Genomic DNA, 14,794 nt, shown 5'->3' with positions numbered 1-14,794 from the left:
ATGGAGCACGCCTCCCTTAGCTATGGATGGGAAAATCCTCCAACGGTGGGTGGGGTGGAGGGGAGGGGGGCGAAATCAAAACCGCCTACTGAAAAAGAAACAGAAAGGGAAAAAGTCCCACTGAATGTGTCTATTTAGTGGGATCTGCAACAGTTACGACAGCACCGCTCATCAGGTGCAACTGAGAGGTTTTGTTGCAAAAAATGAGAAGAAAAGTGACAAATGCTCTTTAGAAAGGAAATTCAGATTTTTCCTAAATAGATGTGTAGCCTTCTGGAATAGAGCTATATTGTTATAAGACATAAAAACATAAAAACGGAATAGTACACTCATAATGTGGGGCCATACTTGAGCAGGACAAATAGACTTTGGTGCTTTTATGGTCACTGACCCATTTACGGCGTCACCAGATGTTTGAGTCCAAGGGGTGAAGTCTGGGGTTGATTTCATGGGATACAAAACACCTTAAGAGCCGACAGTGCTGCTGGAAATGTGAGTAAAGAGAAATTATGAAAATCCACCTCCATGTTAACTTGGAAAGTCTGAGAAGAAATAAGTAAGTAGCCTCCAGTCTCCGTCTTTATACTCAGACACATTTTCCACTGCTTATTTTTCTTGCAAAATTCTGTTCTTATTTGCATATGTTTGTAGCGAAACTTCTTCGATCAAGTTTCCTTTTCATTTTGCACAGTGAACATGATGAACTCACACACACACACACACACACACACACACACACACACACACACACACAGAGAGATCATGATCTCTCTCTCTCATTCAACACTCCATTTTATTCAGCCTGAGGGGGCTGGAAATCAGAATCGGCCAGGTTATCGTGTCATACACCATAACCCTGCTCAGAGTTTGTCATCATTAATGTTCGGCCAAAAAATGTGTCGCTCCTCCGCGGCCTTTCTCCGGATTCTCCTCCAACTCCTTTTTAATGGTCTCCGCCGGCCTGTGGCCCTGTCCGGAGAGAGGAGAGAGAGCATTGTCATGGTGCTGAGGAGGGGAAGGTGGTGGAGGGGAGGGGGGGGGGATGGTGGTGCTGGGAGGAGGTTAGGGGGAGGTGGAGGGGGTGGAGGGGGGACCATGACGCTGCAGCAGTGGCAGCTGGCGGCCCAGCTTGCGGGGGCCATCTCCTCACAATGGAGAGCCTTCCCCCTGGGGCCGGTGATTTAGGACAGGCTCTCTGGACAGGACCGGCCCCCGGAGAGCAGGACAGGACACTGGCTTTGGAGGAACGCACCCTCCCACCTCCACCTCCCCTCCTTCCCCTGGCCCTGTCCTCTAAAGCCTCCCTGCTGGTCCACCCCCCCCCCCCCCCAACACACACCCCAACACACACTCCTGACACCCTCCCCTCCCCGCTCCATCCCATCCCTCCTCTCCTCTCCTAAGCTCTCTCCTGGGACGGGGCGGCAGGCTTCTGGACGGAGCATTCCTGAGGTGTAGCGCGCTAACGCTAGCCGGACACAAAGGGGGGAAGACAACAGGTGCGTGTGGATCCTCTGTCGTCCGGTGGCAGCTGAGAGATAGGGACGCCGGCTATTATGGCCCCATTATCGGCCGCGGCTCTACTGGTGGGCTGCTGGCCCTCCTTTCTCCCGCCCGTCTCCCTGAACAAAAACAAGGCTTTTTATCTGTAACCTGGTCCTGTACCCGCCCTGCTCCGACAAGCCTCTCTTTCATCCTCCAACCCCCCAGCTCGCACCTGCCACCCCCGGGCCCAGCCGCTCCAAACTCCAAACCGGCCCAACGGCCACTTATCCCGGGACCAAATTCAATTGAATCGAACCCTGTCGCTCCTCTAATGTCTCTCTAAAGTCTCTCTGTGTCTCACTCAAGCACAAGAAAAACCTGAGCCCTCTTGTTTAATACGGCCGCCACTTCACCCAGCCATAGAAAATCTCTACACAGCCACCTATGCACTCCAACTCCCCCCCCCCCCCCCCCCCACCCCCCATCTCTCTGAAATATGGTATGTCTCAAATGAGCAGTCATACAACAGATTGTTTGGTGCGGCCACTTGATATAACTGGTGACAATGCCTCTAACAGAGCGAGTGTCCTGGGGGGATTGGGAGTATTTGGTTACTGCATCCCTGATCTCTCCCCATTGTGGCCGGCTCCGGGTCCCAGGGAAGGTTGAAAGAGGGAGGGGGGTGGGAGGTGTGGGGGGGCATGTGCGCATATGTGGGCCCACAACGCAGGTGCCTACATCTGTTCATTTCTGGGCAGATGCTCATGGTGTGTAGAGATAGAGAGCGAGAGATAGAGCGAGTGAGAGAGGGAAAGAAAGGGAGGGAGAGGGAGAGACTTCCTCCATTCGCAGAGTCTCTCCAGTCATTCATGGGGAAAATGGCTGTTTGAGACTAGATTGCAGAAAATCTGAATTAAGAGTGAGAATTGGAGAGATGAGCATGAGTCCAACAGAAAGATTCATCTAATTTGAAAAATTCCCAACAAATTTTTACCCAAACAAATTTCTTTTCTTTTTTTTCCCTCAGGTTTTTTTTTAAGACCTAATCATAAAACAACTTTTGGTCTCCCCACATTTTTGTTACATACAAGTAGTATCATGAAAAATTATATTTGTAATTTATAATCTATGGTTGGTCACCAAAGTGATTTTTCAGCCTGCTAGATGAATTAACAGGATACAAATAACTTCAAACTTCATCACATACTATTTTTTTTACTAACTCCAATCATATTTAAGTAATGTTTAGTTTGTATTGGTGTGTTTATCTTAATAACACAATCATTATAATATTCCCATAAGATTCCTATAGGGCCTTAGTGAGTCTGTGGAACACAATAGTATTTATAGTGAGTGTTATGGTATTTTTTTTTTTATCTCCTATGGTATTATTATAATATTCTTATGATATTCCTATAGGGATTGTGAGTATAAAGTGTGGTATTCAAAAGAGAGTCTGTAGTGACCTTATGATGCTTTGAAGTTTTATTTTAAATCTCCAACGGTGTCTTTATAATATTCCTATAATAATCCTGTAGGATGTAGAAGCAGTTAATGGCTTTGCTGTGATATTTGTATAGTATTCCTATAGGATCACTATGCAGCGGGCTGGATCTCGTCGATACAAACATCAAACAATCCAACACACACTATTTGTTGTGGGTAAACGTGTCGTGCAAAGTATCAGTTGTTGAATTATCGATTTTATTCATAGGGACCCGCATATGTTGCGGTGCGTCACCCCGGGGTGCGTGGCAGATGTGTTGTGGTAAACATTGGCACGCGACTCGCCACATACAGCTCCCTCCCCCTCCCAGGTCCCCAGTGTCTCTCTCCCTCTCTCTCACACACACACACACACACACACACACACACACACACACACACCCACCCACCCACACACACACACTTATTACGCACACACTTGCAGGCGCGTCTCTGGGCCCCCCACGTAATTACTGCGGCACTCTTCCCTTAAACTTAAGCTCAGCACGTCTCCAGCAACAGCAACATATGCAAATGAGACAGCAGCCCGGACCGGGGAGCCGTGGGGAGTTTTGGGGAGCCGTGGGGAGTTTTGGGGAGCCTCGAGGAGCCGTGGGGAGCCGCGGATCTGCCGGTGGCCCCTCTTCCAGCAGCTGGCCACAGTAATCTGATCTGGACACAAAGAGTCCTGTTGCTCTCTGGGTTGCAGCAGGTAAAACAGGCGAGAGGGACATGAAGAAAAAAGTCCAGTTCCAGTCCTAAATCATGCGTCACCTCAGGAAAAAGTACTTTAGTAATCCTATAGTACATTTATATAAGGATACTATACAAATATCACAGGAAAACTATAGCCTTTATAACATCCAACTGGGGTATATTTTAGTGATACCATAGGAGATTAAGTAGAACAAAGCCTCTGTAAACTCACTATTGAATGCCACAGACACACTTAAGTGTCTCCAAAGGTTTATTGTAGGAATATTACAGTGGTTTATCTTAAGGGTAAACACTGTGTTTTACTCCTGGACAGATGTGCATCAGTCAGTGTGCGTAAAAGCATTTCTCCCCTCAGAAAAGATGCTGATTCAAGCAGAAATGTCCTTTTAGTATACATTTTAGGATGGGCGGCCCCTATGGGAATAACACCCCCCACCCCACACACACACACACACACACACACACACACACACACACACACCAGCCCCTAACCCTGGCAGCGTCAGTGCCTTGCTCTACCCGCTGAGGGAGCGGAACCACCGACCCTCCTGGCAGCATCACTGCCGGGCTGAACTCACTGAGCTCCAACCGGGAGGCGTGTGTCCAGAGAGGTGTGGCAGTATGTCCAGCGTCGATGAGTTATATAAAAAAGAAAAGAAGTCCATTGATCACCCGGTAACACCCCCCCCCCCCCCCCTCCTCCTCCTCCTCACCACCACCACCCCTCCTTCCTCTTCCCCAATCACCACTTCATATGATCGATATCGTGTGATGCGCGCCGTGTTTACGTTCCCACGAGTGACCATGTGGTGTCTCCTCTTCGGGGACCCCAAAAAAACCAAAAAAAAACTCCTGGCTTCCCCCTCGCCATATGGCCCCGGAGGGCCCATACCGTTACAGGTCCTTTAACATGCTTCCAGTTGAGTGTAGACGGAGCCCGGTGGACAGAGGCGCATAGAGACTTGCGCTTCAGGCCGGGAGGGGAGGGGGGGGGAAATAAACGTCGTTTTCTGGAAGGGGTGGGGGGGGTGGGGGGTTAGTTAGTGGCAGATGGCTTGTAAGGGTCTGTCCGCGTCTGAAGGCGTGTCGTGGTCCTTCAGTGAAGATCCCCCCTCCCCTCCCCTCCCCTCCTGCATTCACAATCAATGGAAATTAAAGCGCAGAGAATGGATGAATAGTCAGACCCCGAGTCACCCTTTTTTGTTTGGCGCAGCTACTGGTGGGCAGGAGTTAAACTACAGCAGCCCCCTACAGTAGCGCTTCAGTTAAACAGTCAGAGACAGAGCAGCTTCACTCTGTCCCACCAGGGAACAGTTTACAGTCTCAGGTTCAGTCTGAGGTTTGATTTCCATCCCAGTTTGGTCTCAGTTAGTCCTCCAATGGCCTCTGCTGGTTTTAGTTGAGTTTTTGTTTTCATAAATGTTCAATTGTGGTTTAGCTTTTATTTAGTTTTAGTTTTACGTTTTACTTTTTTAGTGGTCGTGCCTGTGAGTGTGTTGGTGGCTGTTTGGTGTACAAACAGCGCACAGTAGGCAATACACTGAGTATTGATAATGTATTGATAATGTATTGATAGTTGATCAGGTTCTGTTCCAGAGCACAGGACTTTTTCTCCACCTCACTCACAGTCTGGCAGCTGACAAAAGACTAGAACTGAAAAGAAATCAGGTTCATTTTGACTTGATTTTAGTTTTGGAGGCAGACTGTTTAGGCTACTTTCTGTTTAGCTTCAGTTCTTTCTTTAGGTTTGATTTTTTATTTTTTTTATTTCAGCTTAGTTAAGTCTTGGGAAGCTGGGTTCTTTACCTTGGTGTTACCCATCTTAAAGGTTCTCCATGGCACTGAGCTGGTTCTACATAGAACCTTTATGGTGCTGTAAAGAACCTTTTAAGAAAGTATGAAATGTCCCATCAGAACCAAACTGAGTTCTTTACTCTGATTTGACACTTTTGTTTTAAGAAGAACCCTCCCTGCTCTGTGTGGAAAGTGCTGCTTTTCTGAAAATAGAATTGATTTTGTGTTTTGATGCATTGTGGGGCTGGAGGTCACGGTTTAGCGTCTTATTTAGCACTGGGTAGAAGAACAGAGAGGGAAAGAAAAGGGATGGGTGAAGGTTTATTAATGGAAGGAGCTGTGATTGTTGTCTCTATTGATTGGAGGTAATCAGTAACTACAGACAGAGCGAGCATGTCATGTGAAATAAGAAGGGAAGGTGATTTGGATGAGAAAGGGGAAGAATGTCACTTTCTTTAGGGGGGGGGGGGGGGGGCGTCCCTCTGTCGGTTACTGAGGCAAAGTAAATGGGACTGACAGACGGACAGCAGTCGGTGTGTTGGTGTCGTCGGTACAGGAAGGACAACAGGTAACACACACACACACACACACAGCCTGACGTGCATATCTGAACACAGTGACGCAATGTGTGTGTGGACGGTAACTATGGAGCTCGAGCCGGCCATTATCCAGGAGAAAATCACACTTATAATGAACGACCTAATTAAGAAACGCAACCCCCCCCACCCCCCAATACACACACACACACACACAAAAGTGGGACTTGAATAATGGCCCAAGTCGGACTTTTTTCTTCCCTTTTCCTCCTGGAGAAGAGAAGTTGTTAAATATTCAAAGAACGAGGGGGAAGAAGGCAAATATAGGCGATATTTGTCCGGTTATGTTTTGTTCTGAGGCGTGTGTGTGTGTGTGTGTGTGTGTGTGTGTGTGTGTGTGAGGGGCGGGTGGTGCAAAGTGTGTCTGTGTGTGTGGAGGGAGAAGAGAGGAGGAGGGTTGGAGGGGGGGGCATTGTGCTGCAGGACGGGCGCGCGCACTCAGCTCAGGGGAAGCGCGCGCACTGTTATTGAGGAGAGAGCAGGTGCTGCCCGAATTACCATACAGCTGAGAGAGAGAGAGAGGGAGAGAGAGAGAGAGAGAGAGAGAGAGCAAACTTATTCCTTCACCACACAATAACAAAAGTGCCCCCTCATGTTGGCCACGCGAGCGACTCGGGTGCGCGCGCCCCCCAACGCACGCACGGACACACACACACACACGCTTTCACACACACGTTTTCTTCGCCTGGAGAATGAGGAGAGGGGAGCAAATGGAAAAGCAGCAGTCCATACAAACGCAGTTTTCCCCCCTATCGTTTACCTCACCGCACAACTGTGCCAAGGAATGTTTTCTTTAGTCGAGTCTTTTCACTTGATTCAAAGCATTAAATTCTTCCCACAACCAGAAATACCAAAAAATGAGAGAGAGAGGTGGAGAGGAGGAGGAGGAGAAGGAGGAGGGGGGAGGAGGGGTGAAGCCAATGCAAGAAGCCACACAATTAACTGAGTCAGGGTTTGACCAAGAAACAGCAGCACACCACTTTTTTTTTTTTTGGAGAACTTTTGAATCAGCTTCACTCTGTTCTGGCACTTTTCCCAACATCTTAACACACAAAAACACAAGTTTCCTTCCAGCGGGGAAACAACTGGAGGGATCACATGTCTCCTATGTCGTTAACATCCAGTCTAGGAACAGGAAAATATGGGATGTACAGGCTTTACAAAACACACCACTTGGAATTCTGGTTGTTGCGGATCAATACAAAATCAACATTAATAAAACACTGAACCCACATGGGTCAGTCATTGCTTGTTTGAGGAGTTTATTTAGGATTTGGCTGAAATAGTTTCACATAACATAATTTTCTAGTTAAACATCATCAGTAATGCAGTGGTAAATAAACCGTTACCTCTAAACAACAAACAAAATCAACAAAAATCTATCTAATCTTACTGACAATGTCATCAATTTAGGCTTTTTCTCTTCCAACTATCCTGGTAACCTGCATCATTTTGATGCTATTTACTATGATGCATACTGTGAATTTCATATTAAGATTTTTGTCAGTCTAAAAAGCTTGGTATCAACCACCAACATCAACAAATAATCAATTATATTTTCAAAAAAGCATCAATTTATTCTTTTCCTACATCTTCCTGTAACTAATACCGGTCTGATCCCGCTGACTGTGAAGCAGACTCCCAGCTGCTTTCCTCTCCACCTGTAGGAGTCACACATTTCCCGACAGCTTGTTTTCAAAAGTTCATTTCTTATTTGGCCGAAATAGTTTCACACAACTCCATTTTGGGCTCAGATACACACACTGTCCTGCGCGCTGGGGCTGTGGAGGCTACTGGGGTACTGGGGTGGGATCCCATTGTGGAGACCCGGGCCAGATTGGGGGGGTGGGGGGTCATTTGCATGTTATTACCATAGCATGTGTCAGGCCGTATAAAACAGGCTGCAGGCGGCCTTGGCTGGAGACAGACGCACAGTTCACAGTGAGGAAAGACATTGGAAGGAAGAAGGAAGCATGTTGGACCAGTGACAAATCTGTCCTGGTTAGACCAAGACGTAACACAAAAAGCGACTTCCTAAATTTGTCACCTTCTTCAAAAGGAACCGAAACCAACGACTTTTCTACACGCTCACCACTGGATTATCGCATTCTAACGGAATTGGAGGACTTTTATTTTTATTTCCCACCGCACTCGCACAAGTTCACACGTTTTGTCTCTTTTTTTTTTCTTTAAAGTTGGGGATTTATCCTTTTGTTCCTCGGGACATGAATGAAAACGGCGTGGCTGCCACCAGCAGTTGATGAGAAGAAAAACGTGCTCAATGCATCTTCCTCAGCGCTGCGGACGGGATTGAACGGAGGCATCCTGAGGACAAGCTGAGCCCCGAGACTTTTTTATTTTACTATTTATTTATTATTTATTATGTATTTATTTAATATGGGGCGCGTCATCTTTCTGACTCTTGCCGTCATGTCCATGTTGCTGTGCCAGGTAAGATGCATGCTGAATCTCCATCTCTTCCAAACAATGAACTATCAGCACCCCCCCCCCCCCCCCTCCTGTGTTCATAGTGTTTGCTAATAAAGTGTTTTCCTCGACAGGGGTTTTGTTCGGGAGTTTTTGAACTGAAGTTGCAGGAGTTCCTAAACAAGAAAGGAGTACAGGGCAACAAAAACTGCTGTAAGGGAGGACTGGCCTCGTCCTTCCAGCAGCAGTGCGAATGTAAAACCTTCTTCAGGATCTGTTTGAAGCACTACCAGCCCAACGCCTCCCCGGAGCCACCGTGCAACTACGGCGGCGCTGTGACGCCCGTTCTCGGGTCCAACTCCTTCCAGGTTCCCGAAGTCATCCCGGAGAGTTCATTCACCAACCCGATTAAGATTAACTTCGGTTTCACATGGCCGGTAAGTACTGTGGCTTTGCTTCGAGTCATTCATGCCCAGTTCAGACCGTAATAGCGAAATCGCGCCGTTTTTGGTAAATCCGTGCGTAATCCGTGCGTAAAAACGCGCAGTGGAACGTTTTCTGACCACAATGCGGGGCTCAGAGTGCATACAGCTTGTCGGTGTTTTGTTTCCCGGATCAGGTTAGGCAGTTTGAAACAGCATTCACCACAGAGAGTGTATGGGACAATCGCCTCGGGCCTTTGCTTAATGTTATCGCCACATCTCCGCTGGCCACCTGTCTCATGAAGCCATTTGTGTTCCCAGGGGACCTTCTCGCTGATCATTGAGGCATTACACACCGACTCCAAAGACGACCTCTCCACAGGTAGGAAACATACACACTGCCCGTTCAACGGTACACTATTTTACTACAAATTTAGCCAATATCCACAAACTCACACCTCATCTCTCCCCTCCACACACTTTAGAGAACCCAGACCGCGTTATCAGCACCATGACCACCCAGCGGCATCTGACGGTGGGAGAGGAATGGTCCCAGGACCTGCACACCGGCGGGAGGACGGAGCTGAAGTACTCGTACCGTTTTGTCTGCGACGAGCACTACTACGGGGACGGATGCTCGGTGTTCTGCCGGCCGAGAGACGACGCCTTCGGCCACTTCACCTGTGGAGAGCGGGGGGAGATAGTGTGCGACGCCGGGTGGAAAGGCCAGTACTGCACTGAACGTGAGTGAAAAACATTATTGTTTATTACATTTAGGTGGGGGTGGGAACTAAAAATATATGAGAACTCTAATAGTGAATTCTAGGATACTATGCGTATATTACAGCAAATCCTTAAAGGAATATAGGGTTTACAGTTATACTATGGTATATAAAATCACATGAAGTACGACAAAGTCACTATAAGCTCACTATTCACACTATAAGATCCTATAGGAATATTATAGGAATCTTGTTTATTGAGGATGATGCAAAGTGTTTTTGTAGCTCGTCTAGAAAAAGTTATTTTCTATGTTGGACCTGATCAGATCCAGTGGCTGCCGTTGGAAAGCAACTTGTGCGTAAACACCACACGCGCGCACACACACACACGCACACGCCCCCCCCTCCCCTCACACACGACCACTTGATTTATTCTAAGGAAAGTTTTTGGGAATAATCTCACGCGTGCCATAAATTTACATGCTACCTTCCGATTCGTTACTCTCGGAGAGGGCTGGGCGCTGATTGGCTGAGGCGGGGGAGGTATTGTTTGAAGTGGGCAGCTGCCGGCAGAGAGGAGACAATGGAGCAGCTGTCGCGCACTGGCAACACACTCGCCAGCTGTCCACTCTTATCTGCCCCAATCCGAGACATTAAGGGGAGTTGTGTGTGTGTGTGTGTGTGTGCGCGCGCGTGTGTGTGTGTGCACAGAATGAATAAAAGAGTTTTGACCCACAGCGAAGAAGAAAAAAAGAGGGTGTGGGGTGAGGAGGGGGGATGCTCTGTGTGTGTGTGTGTGTGTGTGTGTGTGTGTGTGTGTGTGTGTGCTCTCTCTCTCACACACACACACACTCACACACACCCTCCTTTGTCTCTGCACTATGTTAAGCAGAAAACTCTTCCACGGTGATAAGGAGATTGAGTTTTAGGTAACAGCTAATGGGTTTAGGAGCCCCTCCCTTTATTTTAATGAATTTGTTGGGATTTAAGTGCTAAGTTTTTTTCTTTCCCCCAAAGCCAAACTAAACAAAGAACATATGCTTTAGCTGTTTTGTGCTTCCATGTTTCTTAAAAGTGTTTTTTCTCTCTCTCTCTCTGTGCAGCAATCTGCCTGCCGGGGTGTGACGACGAGCACGGCTTCTGCGAGAAACCCGGAGAGTGCAAGTAAGTTTACCAGTCTGACCTCCGCCCCCCTCCGAACAAGAGAGGCATTAATTAATTAGTGGGACATATGAGGTAATGTGAGTGGACTGACCGGTGTTCCCTAATTGGACAACAACAGGTGCAGAGTGGGATTCAAAGGCCGCTACTGTGATGAGTGCATTCGTTACCCGGGCTGCCTGCATGGGACCTGCCAGCAGCCGTGGCAGTGCAACTGTCAGGAGGGCTGGGGGGGGCTGTTCTGCAACCAAGGTGAGGAGAGGGAGATGTGGGAGGTGGGGGGTGAGGGGGTGGAGAGAGACAGAAAGGAAACACTGCAAAAAAAACATCCATCTTAATGAGTTATTGAGTCTCAAATTCAGCCTTAAAAACCTTATTTTTCTTAAACCAAGACAACAATTCTGGAAATGAGTGTCAGTATGTTGAAACCAGTCAGAATATGAGAGTTCTACAAAATTCTTGAAACAAGTTGGTTTGCATTGGAAACAATTGAAGTTATTTAACCCCATTTGGCAGATTTTTTTTCACTTATTTTAAGAAAATTAAGATTTTAGGACTCAATAATGGACTAAATGACTTGTTAAGATGGAGGTTTTTTGCAGTGAAGGAGAGAGAGAAGATGGAGAGGGGATGGGATGTCCTGTTGGGAAAGTGTACCTGCAAAGTTCTGGGTTTGAATCCAGCCTGGGATCTTTGTTACGTTATCCTCCCTTTTGTCTCTCCATTCTTTCCTGTCTCTCTCCACTGTAAACTGTTTAATAAAGTAAAATAAATATATATGTAAAAAAGGTAGATAGAAAAGATAAAGATGGGAGAGAGAATAATGAGATAGAAGTGGGGTCAAAAAAGATGGAGGTAGAGAGATATACAGATGCAAACACACAAGAGCATTGACACTGGTAAAAAAAAAACCCAGATGAATTCGGCGCATGTGTCGAGATAAACATCGAGGACAGGAGGTGGAGAGAAAAAAAAAACACAGTAGAAGAAGAGAAAGAGCAGTGTGCAGGAAGACAAAAAGACTTTCTCTCGCCGCTGCTGTTGTTCTGCCATGTGTTCTGCTGCGGCTAATCCACATGTGCCGCTGTGTCTTTCCAGATCTCAACTACTGCACTCACCACAAGCCCTGCATGAATGGAGCCACTTGTAGCAACACTGGGCAGGGGAGCTACACCTGTTCCTGCCGGCCCGGCTTCACTGGGGCCAGCTGTGAGCTCGAGGTCAACGAATGCGCTGGAAACCCCTGCCGCAACGGGGGAAGCTGCACTGTAAGTATCTTTTTTTCCTTCTTTGTCAGACTTATGGCAAGAACGGGCATCCTGGTGACTCAGTTGGATAAAGAGCGTTCCGTTACACAGCGGCGTCCCGGGTTCAAATCCGGTCCTGGGACGTTTGCGGCATGTTAGTCCCTCCTCTCTCCCCAACTTTCCTGTTTCTCTCCACTGTAAACTATCCAATGAAGCTGAAAAGCCCCCCAAATTATCTTTAAAAAACATATATTACAAGAACAATATACAGTGGAATTAAAGAAATCCATATACACTACCAGTCAAAGGTTTGGACAAACCACATTTTTCTTTATTTTTACTATTTTCCACATTTTAGAATAATAGTAAAGACATCAAAACAATGAAATAACACAAATAGAATTATTTCAGTGACCAAAAAAGTGTTAAACAAATCAAAACTATCTTATATTTTAGATTCTTTAAAGTAGCCGCCCTTTGCCTTGATGGAAAGGTAAAGGCTTTGGAAAGAAATTCATACATAGGATCAACTTCACTATTTATATTTGTCTAAGAAACAAATTTCAATCATTTAAGCAGAAGCCTTTAGATCAAAATGGCTTTAAGATGATGAAAAACATAGTACATTCAATCAGGTGCGTCCAGACTTTTGACTGGTGGTGTAATAAAGGTACAGTTTGTAGCAGCTGTAATTTCCATCAGGATTGAGGACAATAAACAGCATTAATGCAAAGCCCTGACACCAGGATTCTGATGTTAAGTCTGTTCTATTTTTTTCCCCACAGGATTTGGAAAACACATATACCTGCACTTGCCCTCGTGGTTTCTATGGCAACAACTGCGAGCTGAGCGCCATGACGTGCGCCGACGGGCCCTGCTTCAACGGCGGCCGCTGTGCTGATAACCCCGACGGAGGATACTACTGCCAGTGCCCCACAGGGTACGCTGGGTTCAACTGCGAGAAGAAGATTGACCACTGCACCTCCAGCCCCTGCTCCAACGGTAAGAAAGACAATCCTGTAGATTTGTCTTCTGTCTGGTAGATGTGCAGCATCCTCTTCAGTTTGAAGACTAAGGTCTGTCCCCCCGTCTTATGGGCCACATATTGATGCCAGGCTTCTTCTCTGCTCGCAGGTGCGCGCTGTGTGGACCTTGTGAACTCGTACTTGTGTCAGTGTCCGGACGGTTTCACGGGCATGAACTGCGACCACACCGGGGACGAGTGCTCGGCGTTCCCCTGCCAGAACGGAGGCACGTGCCAGGAAGGTCCGAACGGCTACACCTGCACCTGCCCACCGGGATACACCGGCCGCAACTGCAGTTCTCCCATCAGCCGCTGCGAACACAACCCCTGCCACAACGGCGCCACCTGCCACGAGCGGAACAACCGCTACGTCTGCGCGTGCGTTCCTGGCTACGGAGGCAGAAACTGTCAGTTCTTACTCCCGGAGCACGCAGCGATCCGCGGGACAGAAGTTCCCTGGATGGCCGTCGGCTCCGGTGTGGCGCTGGTGCTGCTGCTGCTGGCCGGATGCGCCGTACTGGTCGGATGTTTCCGTTCTAAGGCCCAGCGCGGCGGGCAAGGAGACGCCGGCGGTGAGGGAGAAACCATAAATAACCTGACCAACAACTGTCACCGCAGTGACAGGGACCTTGCGGTCAGTGTGGTTCCCACGCCGGGCGTCAAGAACATCAACAAGAAGATGGACTTCTGCAGCGACCCTGATGAAGGATCTTCACCAGGCAGGAGCAGCTACAAGAGCCGCCCTCTGCCCGCGGACTACAACCTCGTACACGAGGTCAACTACGAGCAGGCGGCTAAAGAGGCCATGCTGGAGGCAGCCTGCGAGGACAAGTGCCAATCCCTGGACTCGTTCGAGTTTGAGGAGAAACGCAGCAAACGTTTAAAAAGGTAAATGTTTCTGAATGAAAAAAATCAGCATTCTTTCAAACAAAATGTAACGTTGCATTTTGAGCGTTACGTGCCACGTGGCTAACATCTGGTTTTCTTCTTCTTTCTTCCCAAAGCGATGCATCAGAAAAGAAAGCTCCAGAAATGTCTGCATGTGCGGACACCAAGTACAAATCTGTGTTTGTGATGTCAGAGGAAAAGGACGAATGTATAATTGCAACTGAGGTGAGTTTCGAATGCTTTGCTTCACTTTGTTTCACTTGACATCACTGTAAGCACGGCTTCTGTCCCGGGACATTTGGCACACAAACACTAACGGCTGGTTTCCTTTGTCTGTTTGTGTCTCTGCAGGTGTAACGAGCCACCAATGGGCTGCCCGTTGCTCATTTGCTCTATGGGAGAGTTTTTATACTCCTTCAAATGCTGCTCTAACCCTAGGGGGAGGTGTCCCGCCTTGAGACTGCTGCTGATACTGAGACGTTTAACTGATATTCAGAGTGAGCTGGTTCTCTACTGGAAACTAAGCGCAGGCAGCGGCGGCCTGTGGGATAAGAACTGGCGGGGCAAAAAAAACGTTTTACCTTTCAAAGTAAAACCGTCACTTGGCTTTCTGTTCTGGCTTTTATTGGGTTGGGGGGTAAAAAAAAAAAAAAGGTTTTGTAACAAGATCGAAAACTGGACACTGTCACGCGGCGATGACGTGCGACGTTACGATTTCAGCCAGTGTAAATGGAAACGCTGAGGTATTTTTTTTGCAACATTTGCACCCGGGCCTTTTCTCTAACCCACACGCCGTTGCTGAGCGCAGGAACTGCATCAAACGGTG

At 47.6% G+C, this 14,794-nt stretch overlaps 1 protein-coding gene across 1 annotated transcript; it reads left to right on the top strand.

Annotated features, from left to right (window-relative positions):
* The first annotated feature begins 8,440 nt into the window (after positions 1–8,440).
* Positions 8,441–14,369, top strand: dla (deltaA). The gene is made up of 11 exons (XM_071908997.2): positions 8,441–8,528; positions 8,639–8,941; positions 9,248–9,308; positions 9,412–9,669; positions 10,752–10,812; positions 10,931–11,061; positions 11,908–12,077; positions 12,842–13,058; positions 13,191–13,968; positions 14,085–14,193; positions 14,320–14,369. The coding sequence occupies exons 1-11, from the start codon at positions 8,460–8,462 to the stop codon at positions 14,323–14,325; spliced, it is 2,163 nt and encodes a 720-aa protein (XP_071765098.2). The 5' UTR covers positions 8,441–8,459; the 3' UTR covers positions 14,326–14,369.
* Positions 14,370–14,794: the final 425 nt, after the last annotated feature.

Source organism: Centroberyx gerrardi, chromosome 3 (genome assembly GCF_048128805.1).
Source record: "Centroberyx gerrardi isolate f3 chromosome 3, fCenGer3.hap1.cur.20231027, whole genome shotgun sequence".
NCBI classification, from domain to species: Eukaryota; Metazoa; Chordata; class Actinopteri; order Beryciformes; family Berycidae; genus Centroberyx; species Centroberyx gerrardi.
The sequence above is the reverse complement of the archived record's forward strand: the minus strand, read 5'-3'. Positions and strand labels throughout refer to the sequence as shown.